This window comes from Octopus bimaculoides, chromosome 4, assembly GCF_046866305.1.
Source record: "Octopus bimaculoides isolate indiv1 chromosome 4, ASM4686630v1, whole genome shotgun sequence".
NCBI lineage: Eukaryota > Metazoa > Mollusca > Cephalopoda > Octopoda > Octopodidae > Octopus > Octopus bimaculoides.
The window spans coordinates 77,959,022-77,984,021 of NC_142931.1; the positions used below are offsets into that span (position 1 = coordinate 77,959,022).

Genomic DNA, 25,000 nt, shown 5'->3' on the forward strand with positions numbered 1-25,000 from the left:
GGGTACCATCGACAGCGTAAAAAAATATTTCCCAGTTGCGCACTATCAGTGTTTTCGTTAGTCTAAAATGGCTCGATGAAGTCACGAATTACAACAAAAGGACTCTGAAAACCAATAGACTGATTTATCGAACGAATGAGTAATGAAACAATTGATTAATAAATTGGTTAATTGGTTAACTAATTGAAAACTAATAATAAAAATCAGTAAAATAGAACCATTGTACGTACTTTTCTTATTGGCGAAATGGCCGTTGCAGGATACAACAAACTAGCGCTTATATCCTAACATAAAAACCAAAATTCTTTTCTCTAGGCAGTGTAGGTAAATACTGAGGTCGATTTGATGGACTAAACCCATGAAGGTGGTACCCCAGTGGAGCTGCATTCCAATGACCGAAAGAGGTAAAGGCATAAAAGAATAAAACATTGTTTGTCAACAATGATAGATACAGATGATCTGTTTGTGATATTACAGTCAAATAAATGCCACCGGGGTCGGCTTTTCCTTTTATCCTTTCCGGGTCGATAAAATATCTACCAGTTGAACACTGAGATCGATGTAATCGACTTGCCCTCTCCCCACGATATTGCTAGCCTTGTGCCAAAATTTAAAACCAGTATTACTGTCAACTAATTCCCTCCTGTATTGCAACACCATTTTACAATGATGTTAGTCATCTTCTAGCGATATATTCATTTATTCTTTTATTCTGTTAATTGTTTCAGTCATTTGACTGCGGTCATGGTAAAGCACCACCTTTAGTCGAACAAATCGACCCCAGAAGTTATTCTCTGTAAGCCCTGTAATTATTCTATCAGTCTTCCCTCTAAGTTACGAGGACGTAAAAATACCAACATCGGTTATCAAGCGATGGTAAGGGGACAAACACAGACACACAAATATATACATATGTTTTAGCAGAGTCTGCTAAACTGAATTCACAAACACATATGTAACATCCAAAGATACGTCTTTTTTCCTCTGATATTATGCTCATGTCGCATAAATGTAAATTTAATCCTTATTGAGTACTAATAGAAACAGCTGTAAGTGAAGATGATCAATTTGCTGTTAATAATAAACAATTATTAACTTCCCAATCTCCATTTTCTTTTCCTTCTTTTATATGAATATAAACTATATTTTTATATATATACCTATTATTTTAAGGAAATTCGTTCCTCCAAAATACTAGGTATTGAACCAGTATTTCCCTTGGGTGAAACCAATCCTTCATGAAGTTAATACAACCTCTAATTAATTTTTTGTGTGTGTCTATTCCTTTATTCATTTACTTGTTTCAGTAATTTTACTGTGGTCATGCTGGAGCACCACCTTAATAATAAAATATGTGACATGCTTACAGCATATAGGCTTCCCAAGCGGTCATCCAAGTACTAACTAAACTCGACGTTGCTTAACTTGGCTGATCGGACGAGAACCGGTGCATTCGACGTGATATAGCCGTATGTATGTATGTATGTATGTATGTATGTATGTATGTATGTATGTATGTATGTACGTATGTACGTATGTATTATGTATCTATGTATGTATGTATGTATATGTGTATACGAGCGTATGAATGCAGGTAAGTCTACGTGTTTATGAAGTTTGTTTCCAAAAATATACCTCCTTGTTCGATTGCACCTCATGACGCCATGATACAGGGTTTTTTTTTTTTACCTCTAATGCCTCGAGTTGACTATTATCTTAACACCTTTCATGAGAAACTAACTTTATTTACTCCTTGTCGTCTCATATTAGAACTATGTTCCTATAACTACTTAATCAGAAATTAACAGGCTGCTATAAATTTGCCTCACATATTTGAGTATAACACTGAAATTCTCCTACTTCTTTGACTGAGTCAACCCCAAGTCTATGGATAAAAATAACAAACAATTAGAATGTATTATATAACTAGCGGATGTTTTGTTGGGTCGCCCAGCTGAGCTTGAATTCTAATCATTGACCAACTCTTTGTACGTTCTTGAAACCATATCGGGGATCAATTTTGCCTCACAGTTTCTTTATCAAAATAGAATAAATAGCAGTAATATACTGATATTATATAGTTGCTTTTTCAGTCAAATAACCAACAAAATTTATAGGTTTACGTTGGCTGAAATACATTATTAAGATCGTTATTAGTTATTGATTTCTAAAACTGAGTCGATTACATCAAACCCACTACTTGACAAGTACATAGTTTATATTCTACACCCTGAAAAGGATGAAAGGCAGAGTAGATCATAGCAGGAATTGAAATCACTGCGTAAATTCACGTAATGAAATATCGCAAAGCATTTATTTATATTGGTTATCAACCCTACACTCTTCTCACAGTCGTTGTTTTCATGTAACTATGGAGGTGATGTTTAATATGACTGACTGGCTGACCTGCTGACTACTTTGGCATTCCAACAACATAAAGAAAGAAGTAATGCAATGTGAGATTTCAGATATTAAAAGCCCTGTTTATTAAACATTCCGTTACTCAGGGCAACAAGACATTTCACTGGTAAATGTGGAAAGTTAAAATGGCGAAATATATATCCTCTTCCTCTTGAAAAAAAAAAATGTTGAATTTGTGCCAGACCAACTAAAACTATAATTAATATTGGAAATATTGATTCGCAAAAGGCCACAAATTAGTTGGAAGTGCGTGAGATCTATAATCAATTGACTGCCTCTTTCTTAATTTTACCGACACCGGTAATTTGAAAGACAAAAGACGGTATTTGAGCTCAAAACTGACGGATGAAACTAATTTCTCCAAATTCTATTCCACTTCACTACCTCCGAAAAAATAATGAAGTAGAATGTAACAGAAACTGCAATTCTATTGAACTGAAGACTTACAGTGCTTTAACCAATGGTGTAACTACACCATGCTAACTACACTATACTTAATTTGATTAAACTTCATTACATTTGTCGATATTATAAATACAACCTCTTAGGCCAGTTTCACCTTTCATTCTCGCAAGGTCCAAAAAATACGGTAATTGTTAGGCTTTGTTCCTATGTTAGAAAGAAATCAGTTTTAACAATACACATACTTAGTAGAAGCTAGTCTAACTGTAACAAAATACCCTGCAGTAATTTAGTACGGATCTTTACTTTCCAATATCGAATGCCTTCAAGGTTAACATTGCTTTTCACCTTTTCGGGCTTTATAAAATATAATACCAGTCATGTATTGTAGTCAATTTAATTAAAGTTTCTCTTTCTCCGAAACAGCAATGCTTTGCGCTTATGACTAAAATCAATATTCAAATCACTCAAAGAAAATGGATTGACAGAATCGGTTGTGCGTTGGACAATATGCTTTGTGTTATTTAGTTTTGATATTTTACATTTAGTTTAAATTCCATAGATATCCAATTTTGCCTTTCACCCCACAAAGTTCAACAAAATAAACCACTGTTTAAGCTATTGGGGAGATATAATTAACTATATTTCTTTCAGAAATTATGTGTTCTTGTGACTAAGTTAACAAAGTGAAAAACACATGCAAAACTAGTTGATGAGCGGTATCGGAGGAGCACCTGTCAGATTTTTTTATTTTTTTTGCAGGATTTAGTTACGTTCTTAATGTTCTATGCAATTTCGTGTCTGGTCTACTTTACTTTTAATCATACAAAGCTTGATAACATTAGTACCTGCTAAGCACTGACTTCGATTTAATAAACTATAATTTCCCTTGACTACTCCTTCTTTGGCAAATTGGCAGAGTCGTTAGAGCGTTGGAAAGAATGCCCCGTGGCTCACAGAGTTCAAATCACTCTAAAGTCAGCTTTGCCTTTCATCCTTACGAGGTCGACAAAAATAGTTCTAGTTCCGGGCCGGATGAGACGCTTCGTGATATTTCTTCCAGTTCTTCGCGTTTTGATGATAAGCTGCACCATACTATTATTTCTGGTAAATGAGTATAACATTCCTCCGTAATATGCGAATTTTCAGGTCTCCAGTAGATGTAACTGCGGTGGTTAATTGAACCATTTAATTTAAATCTAAACTCATCACTCCAAACAATCTTTGATAGCAGGTGTGAATCTTTTTCATATCTTGTCAAATACTACTCGCAAAACTCTACTCTTCGATCCAGATCAACTTGAGAGTACAAACTGTGATGAATACTTGATGTTGAATTTCCTATTTTATGATCGCTTGCCGCACAGATTTTTTAAAACTCTGGCAATGCGTTCCTCGTACACTTTCTGGCTTTGTGGGGGCTCGTCGATGTCAGCAGTCTTTCGGAACATTTCTTGTGAACATTCAGCAAAATTATGCAAGACTTTTCTTATGATCAAAGTGTGAATTTGTTTTTGTTATTTTACATTCCAGTGATGGATATTTCTGTCTTTGTTAGAAACAAACTCCTTCCTTGGAGGAAGATTTCAAGTTACTCAAAATTGAAGAGTTCATACATACGTGCATACATAAATACACACATACATACATGCATGCATGCATGCATGCATACATACATGCATACATACATACATACATGCATACATACACACATACATACATACATGCATACATACATACATACATACATACATACATACATGCATACATACACACATACATACATACGTACATACATGCATACATGCATGCATGCATACATACATACATACATACATACATACACGGGACTCTTCTGTTGATTTCGCCGTATAAGAGTTTAACAATTTTTGTTTTTTTCTTTTGTTTTAGTCCTAATGTCTATGCCTTTTATGAGATTTTAATCCAGCCAAAGATTTACAGACAAGTCCACAAACATACATACAAAATACATACATACAGACATAAATATTTACATACATACAGACACATACACACATTGTGTATACACTATAAGTTGTTAGATTTGAAAAGTTATGTGTGACGAGGTTTATACATAAATGTGAGTATGAATGTGTGTGTATGTGTGTGAGTGTGTATGTGTGTGAGTGTGTGTGTGTGTTTGCTGGATTATTTATAGCAATTTATGGAAATAATAGAAGCTTAATCGTATAGCTATAAATAAAACGGAGACAGGAATTCGCACACATGAACACGTATACAAGCACACAAACAGCATTTTAGATAAGACAATGGCGAAAGATAAAAATTACAGAAACAGATCTCCAAATAAACATATAATGTTTGTGGGTAGCATGGGAGTAGAGGGTGTGTAAATGTACGTGTGATTTCCATTGGTTGAAAGTAGTCGTAATTTCAAGTCAAATGAGAATATTTTAGCATCAGTTCGTTATCAACGACAGCGTATACAAATATCTACCATACGTAGGCATTTACGAGGTGCTTTCAAAAAGTATTCGACTTCATTTTTTACCCTCAGAACTAATATCACGTGGGCAAAATTCTTGAAACTTTTTGCACCGATAGGCCGTATCACTTACCGACTATTATGTCTAGAGAACATACTTGTAGTGCGCGCTCGTCGGATTTTCGTTTTCAGGCAAGATGACCGAACGCATCGAGCAGAGATATTTTATCACTTTTTCGCAAAAGCTTGGTGATAATCAAGCTCAAGCTACCCAGAAGATTCAGCTGGCTTTTGGCAATGACTCCATGGGGAAAACTCAGATCAAAGAGTGGTAAAACCGCTTCAAACATGGCCATACCTCAGTGGAGAGAGAGAGAGAGAGAGAGAGAGAGAGAGAGAGAGAGAGAGAGAGAGAGAGAGAGAGAGAGGCACGCTCAGGCAGGCCATTCACAAGCCGAAACGAGGAACCGATTGAGAATGTTCTACGAATAGTCATCGAAGACCGTTGTGTAACAATCCAGGAAATTGCTAACGAAGTGGGAATAAGCACAGGTTCAGTGCATTCTATTTTAACGGAGGATTAATGCATGTGGGGAGTGTCGGCGAAATTCAACCCAAAGCTACTGCCGGCACAGTAGAAGCAACTCCGCATTCAAATCGCTCAGGACATGCTACAATGTGAAAACCGAGGTCCAGACTTCATGAAAACGATCATCACTGGTGATGAGATATGGGTTTATGGTTTCTGCTCGATGCATTCGGTCATGTTGCGTGGAAACGAAAATCTGGCGAGCGAGCATTTGTACTCCAGACATAATAACTGAGAACTGACGCAGCCTGTCGGAGCGAAAATTTTCTCTTCTCGTTTTGAGCTTAAATTCAACCAGGATTTCTCTAGAAGTCACTTGTGTTCAAAATTTGAGAGATAAATATATATATATATATATATACATATATATAAATTCATAAGAATGGTACAACAAGGTACCGATATTTGCTGGAAATTGATACATTTGTATTAACACATTTGTATTGAAATATTTTTCATTATATATACATATATATATTTATATATATATATATATATATATAGATAGATAGATAGATAGATAGATAGATAGATAGATAAAGAGAGTGAGTGTGTATGAGAGAGAGATAAGGAGAGGTATTAAGAGGTTCTAAATGCACCTCCATAAGAGGTTCTAAATGCCATACTACAGTATGGCACCCCTACAAGTTCTCTAGGGGTTGTGAGAGCAGGGGTATATATTTATGCATGTATTTATCTGTATTGGCAAAGGTGTGTTTGCAACTATTTCTACTTCCTAAGTAACTTTACGGGACCGCAGTATTTTATATAAAGTAAATGTTCTTGCAACAATCAATTTTGGCCAATTTGCATCTCATTACTCAGAGTTTCAAGATGAAACTGGTTTTGACAACATGAGCATCATCAGGTGACGCAACATTGATAGAAGATATCGTCATATTCATCTATTATCTTTATCGCCATTTCCATACCCTGATCGCGCAAAATACCACAGCGGTGCTTTCTTTGATGTTGATGCATGCATTAAAACTTTGTAAGTGTCATGTATATTTTTTTCTCCCCTAGTCTCCTTATTTCACTGAACTTTCTCTTTCTCCTTGTCACTATGCTGCAGATATCAACTTCTATTTAATTTTTATTTGTTGTTTGTGGTTTTATCACTTTTTCTACGTATAGTTTGCTTTGCATCACTACGTGTATATAAACGTATACATCAATTAAAATGTATTTTCTCCTAAAACTACCGAGGAAAAGCAGCAAAGAGTTGTTGAAATCAGCTGTATACTAATGCATAAAAATACCAATAACGTTTGTGTTTTTATCATATGGTATGGCTTGCAATCTGCACTTTACCATACACACCGATGTGGTACTTGAATTCACAGCACGTACGATACACGAGTTTAATGTTGAATCGATAACCATTAAAAATGTGTCGTGCATGTTACCACACAATTACACACACACACACACACACACACACACACACACACACATACACACACAAGCACACTCACACATATATATATATATGTATATATATATATATATACAGTCTTGCTAAAATTTGAAACATAGGTTTGAAAATTAGAATTTTTATATTAAATGCTCAGTTATATTTGAGTCGAATTGTATTTGGGTTTAATAATTTTTTTAAAATGTTCCAAAGGTTTGGTCGCGAATCTTTCGCCATGTTGGACTACTAAACTCAACACTGTTTTTCCTTTTCTATTCATTTCCTCTTATTCCTTTCTGTCGAAGAGCGTAGGCTTGAAACGTAAAAGACTTCCATTTTCCCTGAGCGTCAAAGTAATACACTTGCTCGTTGTTCCTACACCTGTCTTCGCTTTTCTATAAATTTGAACTATATTTTTGGTATTCCTTTATATATATATATATATATATATATATATATATATATATATATATATATATATATATATATATATATATATCGGCATTCGCCATCATAGATCGCTGACCACTACACATATATTTGTTTTCTCTCCTTGTTTCTTTCTGTGTTCCTTTCTGTTGTGGAGCATAGGCTCGAAACGTTAAAGACTCTCTCTATTCCCGAGCGTTATACTAATAAATCCATTTGTTGTTTACACCACCTGTCTTCATCTGTTGTTTTTTCGTGAATTCTCCTATACACATATATTCACGATATTAACTTCCGTTTAGTACATACATAAACGTGTATGTATTTAGACATATTTTGCTCAAAAAGGAGAACCGAGACTGGTCTTGAAATGTACTTCTTTAAAGACAGGCTGGTAGTGGATATCACAATCTGATTTTATATCTAAAATACATCAAGTGAAAATTTCGTTATTTTAAATGTCGTTGATTTTCATTTACAATCTTACAGTGTTCACAGTATTCCGTATTATTTAGAATTCAGAGATATAATGTAGCATATAATCTATGAATTAGAAGAAATCAAATAAGAAAATGGTCGCGTTCCCTATAAATAGAGAATAAATGTTTATTTTGAAAATTGGCTTTGATACTGATATATAGAAGCACATGTATATAAACACGTAAACAAATGCACTGCTGCTACACAAAAGGCTTTTTATATATACATATACATACATGCATACGTATGTATGTATACACACACACACACACACACACACACACACACACACACACACACACACACACACATATATATATATATATATATACATATATATACATATATATACATATATATACATATATACATGTATATATGATTTACATAAGTTTGTGAAGGCGAAACAGGCTTCTCTATCCAGCTGGCAAGCTACTTCAGGCTGATGACGAGCAAAGACTCAGAAACATGTCCCTGAATGCTGGCTAGGCTGGGTGGGGGAGCTTGTCTCCCCTTCGCAAACTTAAGGACACAGTAATTGTGTCAAGGCCGACAGGAAGCGGTCCAGCTTCCTAGGGCTAAACGGCAGTAGTGTGTTCCCTTATTGGGATTGTCACATTAAGTTGACAATATACTACAACTATATATATATATATATATATATATATATATATATATATATATATATATATATATATATATATATATATATATATATATATATATATATATATATATATATATTAGAAAAAACTCCTGCATTTTCGATTCTTTTCCTCATATTTTTACTCGTGCAGTAACCACCATCTTCAGTTTGGTTTATATATATATGTACACATATATATGTATGTATATATATACATGTGTGTGTGGTGTGTGTGTGTGTGTGTGTATGTATATGTATATATATATGTGTTATGTATATATATATTATATATATGTATATATATATATATATATATATATATATATATATATATATATATATATATATATATGCATATATATATTATATGTATGTATATGTACACATATATGCATATGTATATATATGTGTGTCTCCAAATTGGCTGAGTGTGTGCCTACATTTACGTCTTTGTGTGGCATATAAAGGACTTTTTGCATACATTTATGTGATGTACAAGCGTGGGAGGAATATCATTATCGTAAACATGATATATCTAAATATAATGACTTTGTGCAAACGCACGTACCATTTGTTTATACGTGCATCTTTTAATATGCTTATTTCTATTTGTACGCTTACTGATTTAAAATTTTGTTTGTAATTATTTTATATTATGTGAAAGATTTATGTTCTTTTTTCAAGGTTTTGCATGTCTATATTGAAAATGTTCGTGTGACAATACACACACACATACACACATTTATATATATTTGTATGTATATATATATATGTGTATATATATATATATATATATGTTGTTGTACTTGGGGATGGTCATATTGCCAGTTTAGCCAATAAAAACACACGCACTGTATATTTGGTGTTAATTTGCTTCAGCTTTATATTACATTAATCTTAATCTTATTTCGGCCAGAGTTCTTTCGTCACACTTCTGTGACCTCATCAGTGGTCCTTTGTTTCCTTCTTTCTTATGTGTGTCTCACCTTGCTAACTATCAGCCATTTTGTATTTTGTATTCCTATTGTCGTGTCCGTCCGGGGAGAGTCATTCTCTTTTAGTGCCGTATTATTTAACACACTCACCGGTAAAGTTTCTGATGTTTCAAGTTGAGGACCGAGAGATGAGTTGTGCCTATAAGCTAAGATCTTTGTTTTACGTTTCTCTAGTATACTTATTAATGTAGGATAATGACCGAAAGAATACAATTGCGTATATAAATTGCCGATATGGGACTTGCTTGGAGGATGTCTGGAGTAACTTTAGTTGATATGGTACGCAGCTGGAAGATCAGGAAATCTCTCCAGGTCGAGCCGCTGCTTTTCTGCATTGACAGGTCACAACTCCGGTAATACAGAGAAGTGATTAATATATATTTGGATAAGAATTGCAAGACAGAGTCTTCAAGCTGAGCCAACTTGCAGGATGCTTTACAATAGTCCTATAAAGTGGTGAATGGATGATATCCATAGTCCCAGTTGGTCACGCTTGGGAATCCAGCTGAAAAGTGTTGGGATGGTTACTGCTGGTAAGGCCTAAAGAGAAGATGCTTTCGGACTCTGCCCCTATGGACCCCAACCACGAATAGTGGGGATAAAAATGGATTGAGGAATAATCTTTTTGGTGGTGGTGGTTGGCACTCCGTCGCTTACGACGTCGAGGGTTCCAGTTGATCTGATCAACGGAACAGCCTGCCCGTGAAAATAACGTGCAAGTGGCTGAGCACTCCACAGACACGTGTACCCTTAACGTAGTTCTCGGGGATATTCAGTGTGACACAGTGTGACAAGGCTGATCCTTTGAATTACAGGCACAACAGAAACAGGAAGTAAGAGTGAGAGAAAGTTGTGGTGGAAGAGTACAGCAGGGTTCGCCACCATCCCCTGCCGGAGCCTTGTGGAGTTTTAGGTGCTTTCGCTCAATAAACACTCACAACGCCCGGTCTGAGAATCGAAACCGCGATCCTATGACCGCGAGTCTGCTGCCCTAACCACTGGGCCATTGCGCCTCCGGAGGAATAATCTACTCACCTGTAATAAATACCAACCCTATGCTGATACAGTCTTTCATTCAGTTCTTACATCCTGGATGTTCCCCCTGGGTCAAGGTTTACGGCACAAAGAGAGTATCTATTTATGCTCACATCTACCTCGTAAGTACCTAAAACAACCATTGAAAGCATGACACATGTTACCAAGTCATATTTGCCCATGAAAACTGCTGGTTGTACTTCTGTCTCAGACCAGCCAGACAAGCAGAAATGTTTAATTTGGCACTATACATGTTTTTCACTTTTTCATGTCTCTCTTAATACTTTTACTCTTGTTTGATGAGCAAGATCAACTGAATTGTCAGATACTCTTTTTTTCTCTCTTCATTCGACATTTTTAACTTCATTATGCATTTCTTTGATTGCTTTATTTCGGTTAGCTTTATATTTCTACACGTTTACAGTTGTATGCTTTTGCTTGTCTGACTCGACATATAGTTATCTCGTCTCCATTTTGTTTCATTAACTTGATAATATATAGATATATATGGGGAGAGAGAGAGCGGGGAGAGGAATACATGTAAGGATAAGCAAGTTAGGTAAGTCGATATACAAAACATTAAATATTAGATATTAAATATTAAAAACGCTTAACGCAAAAGATGTACATATGTCCAACTTACACAGAATAGAAATGATATCAGGAATTAAAGGAGTTGAATAAGAGTTTTATGGGATCAACAGCTATTTCTGTGCGCTTGGTGGTCCAAAATAATGATTATAAATTGATTCTATTCTCGGGTAATACCAGCCTCTGTCTTCGGGAGAAAAATTTTACACTTGAGGTGTTGACAGAGTGGATATCTGTCTCTCATTTATAATCTGTGTGTGTGTGTGCGCGCGCGTATGTATGTATACATATGTAGATATAGATATATATTAAATAAGTGCAAGTACATACATACACACACACACACGTATACACGAATGTACGCACACATATGTACATATGTGTGTGCCTCTTCGTATGCATGTGCATACACGCACATGTGCAATCAGGTATGTAATATAATTATGATATCAATTTATGTTGAGCAGTGTCTATGTTTTCGATCGCCTCACTCCTAAAGATTTACCAGATTATCATCAAGAAGAAAAATACATGTTGTAAAAGAGAGAATTTAATGCATATTCATGCATATTCAGTCATATGAGGACTGCAGAAATGGAGTTATATCATGTTACTGAAGTTCTCTTTGAGGAATTAATATACGTAAGGCGGTTTGTTTACATCTTCGTAAATTAGCGTTTAGGCAAAAATAAAATGATAGAATAAGTACTAGATTTTAAAGTACTATAGTGGATTTTGTCAACTAAACTTTTCAAAATAGTGCTACAGCATGGGCGCAGTCCAATGATTGAAATAAGTAAAAGATAAAAGATATAACTACCCATGAAGGAGCAGTGATTCTTAGTTGAGACCAGCATCTTCTTTATACGAGGAATTCACAGACCTGAAGAAATAATAAAAAAAACATGTGTACAATTCTTCAATAGTCTTTAATATTCCTTATTGTTATTGGTGGCGAGCTGGCAGAATCATTAGCACGCCGGCCAAAATGCTTTGCAGTATTTCATACATCTTCACGGTTTGAGTTCAAATCCCGCCGAGGTCGACTTCACTTTTCGGAGTCGATAAAATAAATTCCAATTGAGCACTGAGGTCGATTTTATCGACTTAACCATTCCCCAAACATACTGGTTATGTATGATATACTGTGTTATTCCATAAATAATGCAATTTTTTTTTTCAATTGCATGAACTAAACGTCGAAGGAGGACGGGATAAACTGCCAGCATCAACTTGCTATAAAAGCTGGTAGTAATTTTACCTTGTACTTATTCTTAAAGCAAATTTTGAAGAGTGCAGTTAATTTTTTAAAGCTATAATGGAAGTGTCAAAGAAGCATATTCGGCATATTTTGCTTTATGAGTTCAATAAAGGCAACAAGGCACCGGAAATTGCGAGGAATATTAATACAGTCTATGAGAATCGGAGAATAAGCGTAAGCCAGTGTCAATGGTGATTCCAGAAATTCCGAGCCGGAAACTACAGCCTAGAAGATGAGCCTCGTCCTGGAAGATTTGTAGAGCTCGATGAGAACGTCCTGCAAATCCTGGTGGAACAAAATCCCATCGTAAATATTGAGGAACTAGCAGAGAATCTTGGATTTGGTCATTTAACCATTTATAGACACCTGCGTGCCAACGGAAAATGACCATCTTTGGTTTCAATACGAAAAGTGTTCTTCCATCAGGATAATGCTTGGCCACAAACAACAAGGATGACATTCCATAAGCTGGAGCAGTTTGAATGGGAAACGATGCCCCACCCACCATATTCGCCGGACATTGCCCCATATGATTATCATTTATTCCGCAGTCTTCAAAATCATTTTGACAGAAAAATATGAATTCTGTAGACAAGATCAAAACAGTACTGGAAGAGTATTTTTCGTCACGGACATATACATTTTGGAAGAGGGGCCTTGCAAGTATACCAGATAGATGGAAGAGTACTGTAGAAAATGAAGGAGAGTATATTTTAGATTAAAAAAGAACTTTGTTGATATTAATTTTGAAAAGTAAGACAAATATAAAGAAATGCATTCTGGGATGATCCAATATTTAGACGTTAAGCTTGGTATTAACTCAAATCACATAACACAATGGGTTGCTTTGGATACTATAGTTATATCACCAAGGTGAAACCTGAATATAAATTCATTTAAATCCTAAGTAGATAATATGGTTCCATCCCCATGGAGTCTTAATTTGAACATTTAAAATTTTTTAATGAATGCTTAGATGCTATCTGCAGCCATACGGACATAAGTTTATAGCAGCTATCAGCCTAAAATTTGAAACTGCAAATCGTTTTTTCCCCAGTTGAGAATTTTTTGGTAGGCAGACAGACACTTCAAATAAACTGATGACATTTTCAAGAAGTTAACTATTAATTTCCTTTGAATATATATCAACATTGACTAATTGACGTTAGGGACAATATTAACTATCTAAAATTAATGAATACACTTGATTATGCCAGCAGGAAACTACCCAGTGAAGGGCACATAAAGTATTTCCAAAAGGCAGAGACGACGATCAGATGAGAGAATAGAAAGAAGATATACGAGCATCATGTCAGCTGTTGAACTTGCTAGTAAAACTTGTCAAGAATGAAGTGCTGCAAGCAAACTATGTCTTGCTACTTGCTCTAGAGCTACACTTTAACAAACAGCGCTCGTATACTACTCTAACTCACACTTTCGCTATTTATCTCGTGTTCTCGTAACCACAGAAGCAATCCATAATTACACCACTGCATAAAAACAGCTTTGGCTTCTCTTGCTGTTCTCTTCGAACCGTCGTGAATTGAAACTATGACCTCTTTCTTTGATCCAGTTAATTCATCTTTCTATTCATCTCAACTGTAAGAGGTTGTTTCTGTAGTCTTGCTTTTATAAATAAGAGTCAAATATTCATCAAGACGTGCTACACCATCATAAAAAATAGAAGACTATATTTTATAATGTGGTCTTTGAAAAAGGCAACACTTGATTAAGGCACCTCATCGAGATCTATTATCAAATGCATTTCAATGCAACCACCTCTTTTCCTTTTTTCATTTAAGAACTCTGGACGTAATGAATGTTTTCTAGCCCTTTAGTGAGTGTGGCAATCTATAGCATATCTTCATAAGTACAGTAGTCATGCATTACATAAGCGCATAGCCCATGAACTTGTGGGGAAATATATTGAACTTATCTAATACATATTCCATCGACGGAAAATAGCCAAAATTGACCTAAGCAACATTTGAACGTTAAGATCTACTATTCTACTGTTTTTTTTTCCAAATTGTGTTATACTGAATTATATTATAATGTTTTGTATTTATTTTCCAGGCTTTCCACTGCTATTTTTAATACCTTGGGTAATATCAAGAATAAAATATGACAACACTCTGTAAGTTAAAATTTTATTCAACATATATAATTCCTGTGTATTCTAAGAATGTCTATTTATTTATATATTGATAATTTCCTTATTATATGGCTCCATATATGTATGTATGTATGTATATGTGTGTGTATGTGTGTGTGCGTATTTCTCTACATACATACACATATACGTAGATACTTAAATATATGCATACATACGTATACGTTTATTAGTTTCTGTATACATGTATGGAATAATATATGCGTGTGAGTGCACCTGTGTGTGCGCGTGCGTGTATGAGGGTGTAGGTTATTCTGGAGAGTAGGTGGTTTAACTTTGTCAGCACTGACTTCTCTTTAAAGGTTCTTCGTAACTTTTCATTCGAAATTTATATATCCATGGACTCGAAATAAAACATTTTCCCCATTTTAGAACGCTAAATTACCTTAAGATAAAATTTATATTTAGTCTATGATTTTTATGTATTTTTTATGATTATTTTTCTGAATTAGTTTATTGTATCATTAGTTTGTTTGCTTTTTTTTTGTATTATCATTTCTGTTGGTTTTATTATTATTGTCTTTTTATTTTCTAAAACACTTTTCAATTCAGTAAGAATTTACTTCTATCCTTTATGTGTGTATTCCTAGGTGAATTTCTAATAAATTAAATTAGAAATAGAAAAATAATATAAAGATAGATATGAATTTATAACACGTAGTAAGACGATGAATACAACGATACCGTCAGGAAGTGTTTACGCTCGAATTGCTAGAAGTAGCAGCTAAGTCTGCTTCAGACAATATCCAATTGTGGTTAATAATAGATACATTATACAATGAAGCCCATGGTATATAAAAAGACTAAAAGATGTAAATAAATAGAACGCACCCACCTAGAAGCACCGATACAGCCAGTAAACTTGCTAGAAGTAGCAGTTAAATTTTTCTCTGGTTAAGAAACTTGATTTTTTTTTACTAAAACTCTTCAAGGTGGTGTGCCAGCATGGCCACAGTCAAATGACTGAAACAAATAAAAGAGTAAAGAGTAAAGAGTATATGTATGTATATGTGTACGCAACCTCATCCTCATATACACATAAGTGTTTACATGCATACACGTAACATAATACACATATACATACATATATATATATATATATATATATATATATATATATATATATATATATATATATATATATATATATATTTCTAATACATCATTTATGTAGGAAACTATTTAATAGGCATAACCTAAAAAATAGTTTTAGTTCAACCCAAAAATTTAAAAGCATGATTTCACACAATGCAACACAACATGAAGCCAGCTGTATAAATGTCTCAATATATATGTATTATGTTACCTTTATGTATATGAGGATGAGACTGCGTACACATATACATATACATATGTGTATGTATGCGTGTATGCATGTGTGTGTGGATATATGCGTATGTATGAGTACGTACTTACACATATATGTTTGTGTGTGTATGTGCATGTACGTATACATGTTTGTGTGAGCGTGTACGTATGTAGACGTTGTGAACGCAGGAGGTTTATGTCTATGTATTGTGAGAATATGGTTGCGTGTATTTTTATATTTTTTATTTTTTTATTTTTCTACCTACTAGAGTAACTTTCCTTTTATTCAACGGCTTATCATAACGTCTGTTGTCATTAATAGCCGACAAGAATGCATCGAAGCTCTTCTCTCCGACATTCGAAACTCCGAGTACTATAATGACAACTTTTTACTGCTTATTCTAAATTGTAACATATATATATATATATATATATATATATATATATATATATATATATATATATATATATATATACACGATAGACCTCTTTCAGTTTCTATCGACCAAATCTACTCGGCCCGAGGTTATACCAGAAGACACTTGCTCAAGGTGCAACGCAGTGGGACTGAACTCAGAACCATGTGGTTGAGAAACAAGCTTCTTAACACACAGCCGCATCTGCGTCTATGCATACTTGTCCGACATTCTACCTTTGTTCTTCTACCGCTTTCATAATGGGGCCAGCTACCTCCCTTTCTGTTGTATCCGATTCTATTACAGTAAACTCTTGTGTATACACCAACATAGTTCGCTCGTCTTCAAGATTTCTAGCATCCATAGCAACTGCCCAAATATCAGATCGTAGAGAAGGCACATGAGACGACATTCCTGAGGAACCAGATACGAAATATGAAAAGCTTCCGAGTAGTCGCTTGATTCGACCAACGAGCAAGTACCAATCTCTGAAAACCGGTCCGAAACTAACCGCGTTTAGGACTCCTGACAAGTAGCGACAGTCGACCATATCAAAAGCTTTTGACTGATTCAAACTGATTAGGATCCCACGAAAGTCAGGTTATTCCTCCTTCCCCACCTACGATGTGTCACATGAGGTAATGCTTACCGTTGACAGATTTACTGTGGAAAATATAGGTTTGTGCTTTCCCAGCTAGAACAACCACCAATAGTAAAAGCACCAACCTCATTGCTAACACCTTGGCTAAAATCTTACTAGATTTTTGGGGCGGGAATAATCTATATCCTCTTTATCGACATTCTTTCTCAGCAGCATTTACAATCCCCAGCCACATAACGGTATTTTCCGTTTTCCTACTAGTTGCCTCTTCAAGGCACCCCATCACCAATTGCTTGCACCGGCTACCACTTAACAAATTCACTAATATGGTCCCTCTCGTGCTTGCGCGTTTATAAGGACGTATTTAATTGCCACTAACCGGATCGTTGTATTTAGATCCTGCCTAAGTTGACCGAGCCAACAGTTTCAACTGTTGACATCCTACACTATCCATATCCACTGACCTAACAAAAGCTATGTACATATACAATCTAGTTGACAAATTGTGTTTTTGCTTCATGTTTAAAGTGTCACATCAGAGAAATTGAATCAATATCTATAAAATAGTTTGAAACTTCTGAGCAGGTTTTCGAAAGTTCTGCACTCTTGTCTCATGCCTCAGTCCTACACGTTCTCTCTGAGCGTTTAAAATGCATTTCCAATTCCCCCACCAGATATAAACATCACTACGTTCCCAGGAAAGCTTCTAGATACCTGAATAAATTTGGCTGTCCTGCTTCTGTCGTACATAGACGGCAACTAGATGAAACACACCATTTTTGCTCAAGTTCAGCATCATCACCTTGCCGACCATTTCTAGGGAGAGTGTCCATACCTTGAGATATAAGAATTTCCAGAATAGCACAGTACACGTTTCTGTCGGATCCCGGCAATGAGATAGAAATATCAGAGTCATTATAGTTGGGCGCGCTTGCAGGAACCTCCGAGATTTTTGTCTTGATGATGGCTACTATATCAATGTCTAGAAACTTGAAGTCATTCAGCAACTGACCTTGCTCCCAAGCTGACCTTAGACCATACTAATATATAGATCCGACTCCGGGGATAACCGTGGCAGTCAGAGACGAAAAAGCAACTGGGGAAGACACTCACGTTAGTCCTCGGGAAGATCAGTTGATTCAGCCTCCGCATTGGTTTACTGATGATGATGATAATAGTTTCTATTATAGGCACAAGGCCTGAAATTTTGGAGAAAGGACTAGTCGATGACCCCAGTATTTCACTGGCACTTAATTTATCCATCCCGAAAGGATGAAAAGTAAAGTCGACCTCGGTAGTATTTAAACTCAGAACATAGCGACAGACGAAATACTGCTAAACATTTCCCCCGGCGTGCTAACGATTCTTCCAGCTCACCGTCTTAATAATAATAATAATAATAATAATAATAATAATAATAATAATAATAATAATAATGGTTTTAAATTTTGGTACAAAGTCAGAAACTTCGAGAGTGGGGCTAAGTCGATTACATCGACCCCAGTGCTCGAATAGTACCTGTTTTCTCGACTCCGAAAGGATGAAAGGCAAAGTCTCAACCGAAGCGGAGTTTGAACTGAGAGTATAAGCACGGACGAAATGCTGTTAATAATAATTGATAGAAGATAGACCATTGATTATCACACGCAATATCATCAGAGTCGTATCTCATGATTTATACACCCATGATAGCCATGAATTACGCCAATAGCAAAACTAATTATTATGACTGGAATCCTGGAGCTTGCAGAGATTATTAAAACTGTTTTCCGTAAAATATGGCTGCTGAGCCAACTTTGTACAGAGGTGGGAAATAAATCCATTGCGATGTGAAAAAAAAAACGGCTCCTAAGAATCTGTAGTGTTAATTACAATGCACCAGAAACCCAAATGACTTCTGGAAAGGATATTAACTTGTCACAGATTAACAGCACGCCGTTATAATTAACGGTCCGATCAATACGCAAATGCATTATCAACATCGCTAATAACATATGATAAACTCTATAAATCTTACAAATTTAATGAGAAGAGAATGAAACTCACACACACGCACACACACACACACACATAAATATATATATATCACACCAGTGTAGATACACAAACATACAAAGCGAATAGTACACACACACACACATACATTTATATATCTACATATGTATTTACATGCATGTATGTATTTATATGTGTGCATGTATTTATGTATATGCATGCATGTAAGTATGTATATATATATATATATATATATGTATGTATGCATGGGTATGTATATATATATATGGAAAAAAGTCATGGTGGGAAATGCTAAAATAATTTTATAAAAAACATTTCAGTACCGGTTTCGGTCATTGAGACGTTTTCAACTGTAAGTACGGAAAACAATTAAATTTTGGAAAAATTAAATGAGAAGTTTTTTTAAAAGAATATTTGCATAGTATTCAAATACAAGGGGCATTTTCCTAGTTTCTGCCTGTCCCTGTCTCTCTTGTTTACTCTTGTGGGTTCGAGGTCGTTGTGAATTCTTGGCAGAGAAGAAGAAGAAGAAGAAGAAGAAGAAGAAGAAGAAGAAGAAGAAGAAGAAGAAGAAGAAGAAGAAGAAGAAGAAGAAGAAGAAGAAGAATGCAGGAGTGCCATGATAGTAGTAGGATGTTAAATGGTCAAATGCTCTGAAAGTGACTTGTTGTGGATGGTAGTAGTGATTGAATTCTTGAGGTATCTCTTTTGAATGTATTGTTTATAATATTTGCGTAGGTGTTATTCTAAACAGCAGTAGTAGTAAAGTAAGGAAGGAGGTGGCAGAGAGGAAGAAGAAGAAGCAGAAGCAGAGAAAGAATAATAAAAGAATGCGCGATGTTAAATGGTCAAGTGACCTAAAAGTGGCTCGTTGTGGATTATAGCAATGATTGGGACTGTTTTAATGAATTTTTGGTTATCTCCTTTGAATGTATCATTTTTAATATTTGCGTGTGTCATTCTAAGGTCGTGGTGGGTATGTCATTTGTTGCAGACGCGTTCAAAAGGAGTCTGTATTTTGTGATAAAAAGAAACTCTTTACTAATTCGTTGGCTACAGATTGTGAAGCTGGGATTTTCGTTAGTGGTGCAATGTCGATTTCTGCCAGCTCGCCGCTTTTCTCTATGCTTAAGTGCCAGATCGGTTATAGTTAGAAAACATGAAAGGGACATAACTTAACATTTTTAAATTCTGAAGCATCGGCTACATCTTCATCATATATAAGTATTTCAAATCCTTCCCATCAAACACCATATTTTATTTTATAAGGAGTAAATAAAAGAGCTTCCATATAGAATTTTCTTCACAGGCAGACTTAGAACCTAAAGAGGGGGCATACTTTTACACCTGAATGTAACTAAAAACATATTTCTTTTCATTTCAGTTCCCACTTTGCCTGCAATATTTTTAAGTTTTCACTTTTCTTGTCCTATATTTTCAGATTCAATTATGTTATCACTCCTGCGTTTACATTTTCCCTACTACTTCACTCCTTTTACAGGCATAGCTTTTTACAATTTACTTTTCAAACAAAATTCAAAAAGCTTAGAATATATAGTAAATTTTATGAATTGACAAAAACTAGATTATATTAAGTTGGCTAATGAGGAACCTTAGACGAAGTAGAAAATGCTAATAAAGCAGCAGTAGAATAACTTGATGATGTCATTCAGAAATCAGTGGAGTAAATATGAGCCGATGATATGTACATATATGTGGGAAAAAATGTGCATTTGTGTGTGTGTGTGTGTGTGTGTGTGTGTGTGTGTGTGTGTGTGTGTGTGTGTGTGTGTGTGAATTTTAAGTTTATCTCTACAGACTTTCTATAAAATTCAGAGCCAACACTCAAAGTTACGACGTTTCGTATAGGGATACGTTTATGTAGATAGAAAAATTAGGTAATGGTGTATATACATATTTCAAGAGTCATTGTTATTTCATCAGGAAAACATCCAACACATCAACTATTCACGGACGCTTTGCTTAAATACTCACTCACTATGTTTAATGGCGCACACACACACACACACACACACACACACACACACACACACACACACATGTATATACGCATGCAAATACGTGCATTTATGTATATATTTTGTAATACTATGTGTGTCTTCTCTCTCTTTCTCTCTCTCTCTCTCTCTTTCTCTCCTTCTCTCTTTCTCTCCCTCTCTCTGTAGTTGTGTGTGTTTGCGTGAGTGCGTGCGTGCACTCACAAAAATCTGCCTTGTTTTTCGAAAGTAAGAAAACTATATTTAAACAGGTTTATGTTCCAAAGTAAATGAAAGAGATGCCAGAGTTCAAGAAGGTGAGCTACATGTAACCATTCCCCGAGTAAAGACTTTTGATTCCGATATGAAAAAGTTAGTTTAACTAATCTTTATGAAGTAAATTAACGTGAAAACGTATAATGCATGGACCATTAATAGATTTTATAGAATACAGCGCTAGACATGATTTGGTGATATTTTAAATGCTTCAACCAAAAGTTAGTGTCGCCATAGCCACAGATAAAATTGAATTTTTCCAATTTAACTACCTTTGGTTGCTTAATTGCACACTAATAAGTAGGCATACTGTTAGAAACATAGAATGATTCAATGTTATTAGTGTTGTTTAGCACTAAGTCTTCCTTTATTGTGCAGTCATCAGATAAAAGTCGACGGACAACGCGTTTTATTTTTCTCTCTGTTTCGTATACAGTTTGTCTGGCAGTGGATTATTCGTGTGTTTCTCTTTTATAAGATTGTAAGATGTATGATTTTAGGCAGTCTTAGCAGCTATTTCTAGCAGACTGAATGTCCACGAAGTTGTTTTCTCGTAAAGTTACAAAGATTCAGTATCTTGTTACATATTAGACTTCGCAGTTTTAAATTTAATGAAATACGCTTTAGAGATTAGCTCTTTCGAAAGATACGATATGAACGTGTTGTGTGTGTGTGTGTGTGTGTGTGTGTGTGTGTGTGTGTGTGTGTGTGTGTGTGTGTGTGTGTGTGTGTGTTTGTGTGTGCTGTTATGTGTGTGTTCTTATATGTTTTTATGTATGCGTGTGAAGGAGTACAATGGGGAAGTTATGTTGGAAAACTAAGACGTCATAGTGTACATTTACAACAAGCGATAGTTAGTCTTTCCATGGTTGTGTATATATTGTGAGGGTGTTCTCATGACTTATCTTTCTATCATACAAAATACCTCTTTCTGTATTATTCCCTGACGCTTCGGATTTTAAATAAACAGCAAGAACGACCGATAGAAATCAATACCTGATTGTTGTTACATTTGCTGTTGTTGTTACTCTTGTTGTTGCTGTTGTTGTTCTTGGTTTTTTTTTTATAGTTGTTGCTGTTGTTGTTGTTATGTTGCGTTGGTGGTTCCTGGTGCTGTTTGCTGATACTGGTTAACATTACTGTGACTGATATTGTTGCTCTTATTGAAAGTGACGGAGTGGCAGAAGTGGAAGTGCAGTGTAGAAAATTCCTTTCAATCATTTAAGTCTGTCTTTTATCCATTTCTGCCCTCCCTAGGCGCTCAGAACGTAAAAAAGCAGTAACAAATACTATATTTTGTCCAATACACTCTCAAACAATTTCGCCTATTCCCTGCTTTGGAATGACACTTTATTTTTGTCGGACCCGGAAAGATGAGAAGTAAAAGTGATCACCTCAGGATTTGAACTCATAATGCTACTTGCTCAAGCAAATAGTGTATGTTGTAACTAGTCTAATGATTATGTCTATCCGCGGCCCGGTCAAGTACTGGAGTTAGTTTGTAAGCGCATGTACTTCTTTTCCTCCATATAAATTTGCACCGCGTTTCTAAACCTACAAGACATTATCATTTATATTGTTTGCAGTGGCAAAATATCAGGAATGGTATAGTAAATTCTTTGCAATTATTTAGATAAGTTATTTTATATTCTTAGTTCAAATCATACCGGGGCTGAGTTTTGCCTTTCATGTTCCCATAAAGGAAACAGAGTAGGTGCCAGTCAGTTAATGGATGTCGATATATTTAACCAAACCATCCGTTTACAGATATACTGTCTTGTATCTGAGGTAAAACTTTATTATTATGTCGGGGATTCATCATCATGGTCATCATCGTCATCATCGTCATCATCGTCGTCGTCGTCGTCATCATTGTCGTCGTCGTCGTCATCATCGTCGTCGTCGTCGTCGTCATCATCATCACTATCATTATCAGCGTATGCAATTTCAGTAGTGATATTCTTCTACTACTATGAGTAGAAGTTGCTGCATCGAAAGAAATGAACACAGTGAGTTGTCATCTGCGTCCTTCTCACCACGTAGGCGGTTGTGATAAAGTTTGAGAGGAAGAGAGAGAGAGAGAGAGAGAGAGAGAGAGAGAGAGAGAGAGAGAGAGAGACGGAGAGAAAAAGAGAGAGGAATAGAAAGAGAGAAAGATAGGGAGACAGACAGAGAAACTGGCCCCTCTACTTGACTGCGTTATCTAATGCGTGTCATTAATTATTTTCAAGCAGTTGAAGGGAGATTTGAGGAAGATTTCACCACCTTGCCCGGACTTGTGCCTCGGAGGGGGAATTTCTCGATGCAATCCCATAGTTATTCATAGCCGAAGGGAATCTTTACCCTCTTATTCTTTATGTATGCATATGCGTGTGTCTATGTATGTATGTATGTATGTATGTATGTATGTATGTATGTATGTATGTTATCAATCAGTTTCATTTCTGTATTTCTTGTCAATAGAGAAAGAGCCAGACTCTAACATAGATTCAAGGCTCCTTCATTGAAACTTTTATCAACATCATCTAGGTATTTGTGCATATGTGTGTGTGCAGTATTTGGTGTTAGTGTTTGCACAGATTTGTATGTTTGTTTTATGGATGCGTTTTTATGTATGTATGTATATATGTGTATATGTGTGTATATATATATATGTGTATATATATATATATATATATATATATATATATATATATATATATATATATATATATATATATATATATATATATATATATATGTATATATTGTGTGTGTATGCATGTATGTATATATGTGTGATTCACCCAGCTTTACCAATCGACTTTCTAAATAGAGAACAGAAGTAACTATTAATGTTTTCTCAACAGCTTTTGCCGACGAGTGTCCATATGTTATATATATATATATATATATGTCCATATATTTGTGTGTGTGTTATATATATATATATATATATATATATATATATATATATATATATATATATATATATATATATGTGTGTGTGTGTGTGTTTGTGTGTGTGTGTGTGTGTGTGTGTGTCTGTGTGTGTGTCTGTTTCTTTAGAGGTGTTTGTTTATACAGTGACCTGACCTGAACTGTTGTAGTCTAGGTTTGTTGTAGCAACAACCCATTCCTCTCATGTTCAGGTGGTCTTACATTTTAGGAATTTTGTTTCATTTTATAATTGATATGGTGTATGGCCTATGTACAACTTATAATGATGCATTGTGTTCTCTGTAGTTTGTTGTGGCTTTTCATAGAAATATTAGGAATCTAATCAGAACTAACATTTGTTTTGGTTATTTACTCCAAATTATACATGTCTGAGTAGATCTATGATCAACGACATTCCATTCATGACTAACCTGTCTTCTTTTTTAGGCATAACATTCCTAGGACTGCATTACCCACTATGTCTCTTTTCATGTCATTATATTGTGATCAGATGGAGATTAAGCTGCTAATTTTAGTAGAAGTGACCACGTAAATGCTTTA

General features: G+C 35.2%; 1 protein-coding gene across 2 annotated transcripts in view; it reads left to right on the top strand.

Annotated features, from left to right (window-relative positions):
- Positions 1-25,000, top strand: part of LOC106876948 (glucagon-like peptide 1 receptor) — a 478,818-nt gene that overhangs the window by 345,945 nt on the left and 107,873 nt on the right. For both annotated transcript variants that reach the window (XM_089350850.1, XM_089350851.1), the window contains exon 9: positions 14,810-14,870. In XM_089350850.1, the coding sequence (XP_089206976.1) occupies positions 14,810-14,870 (61 nt within the window). The remainder of the gene's footprint in view (positions 1-14,809; positions 14,871-25,000) is intronic.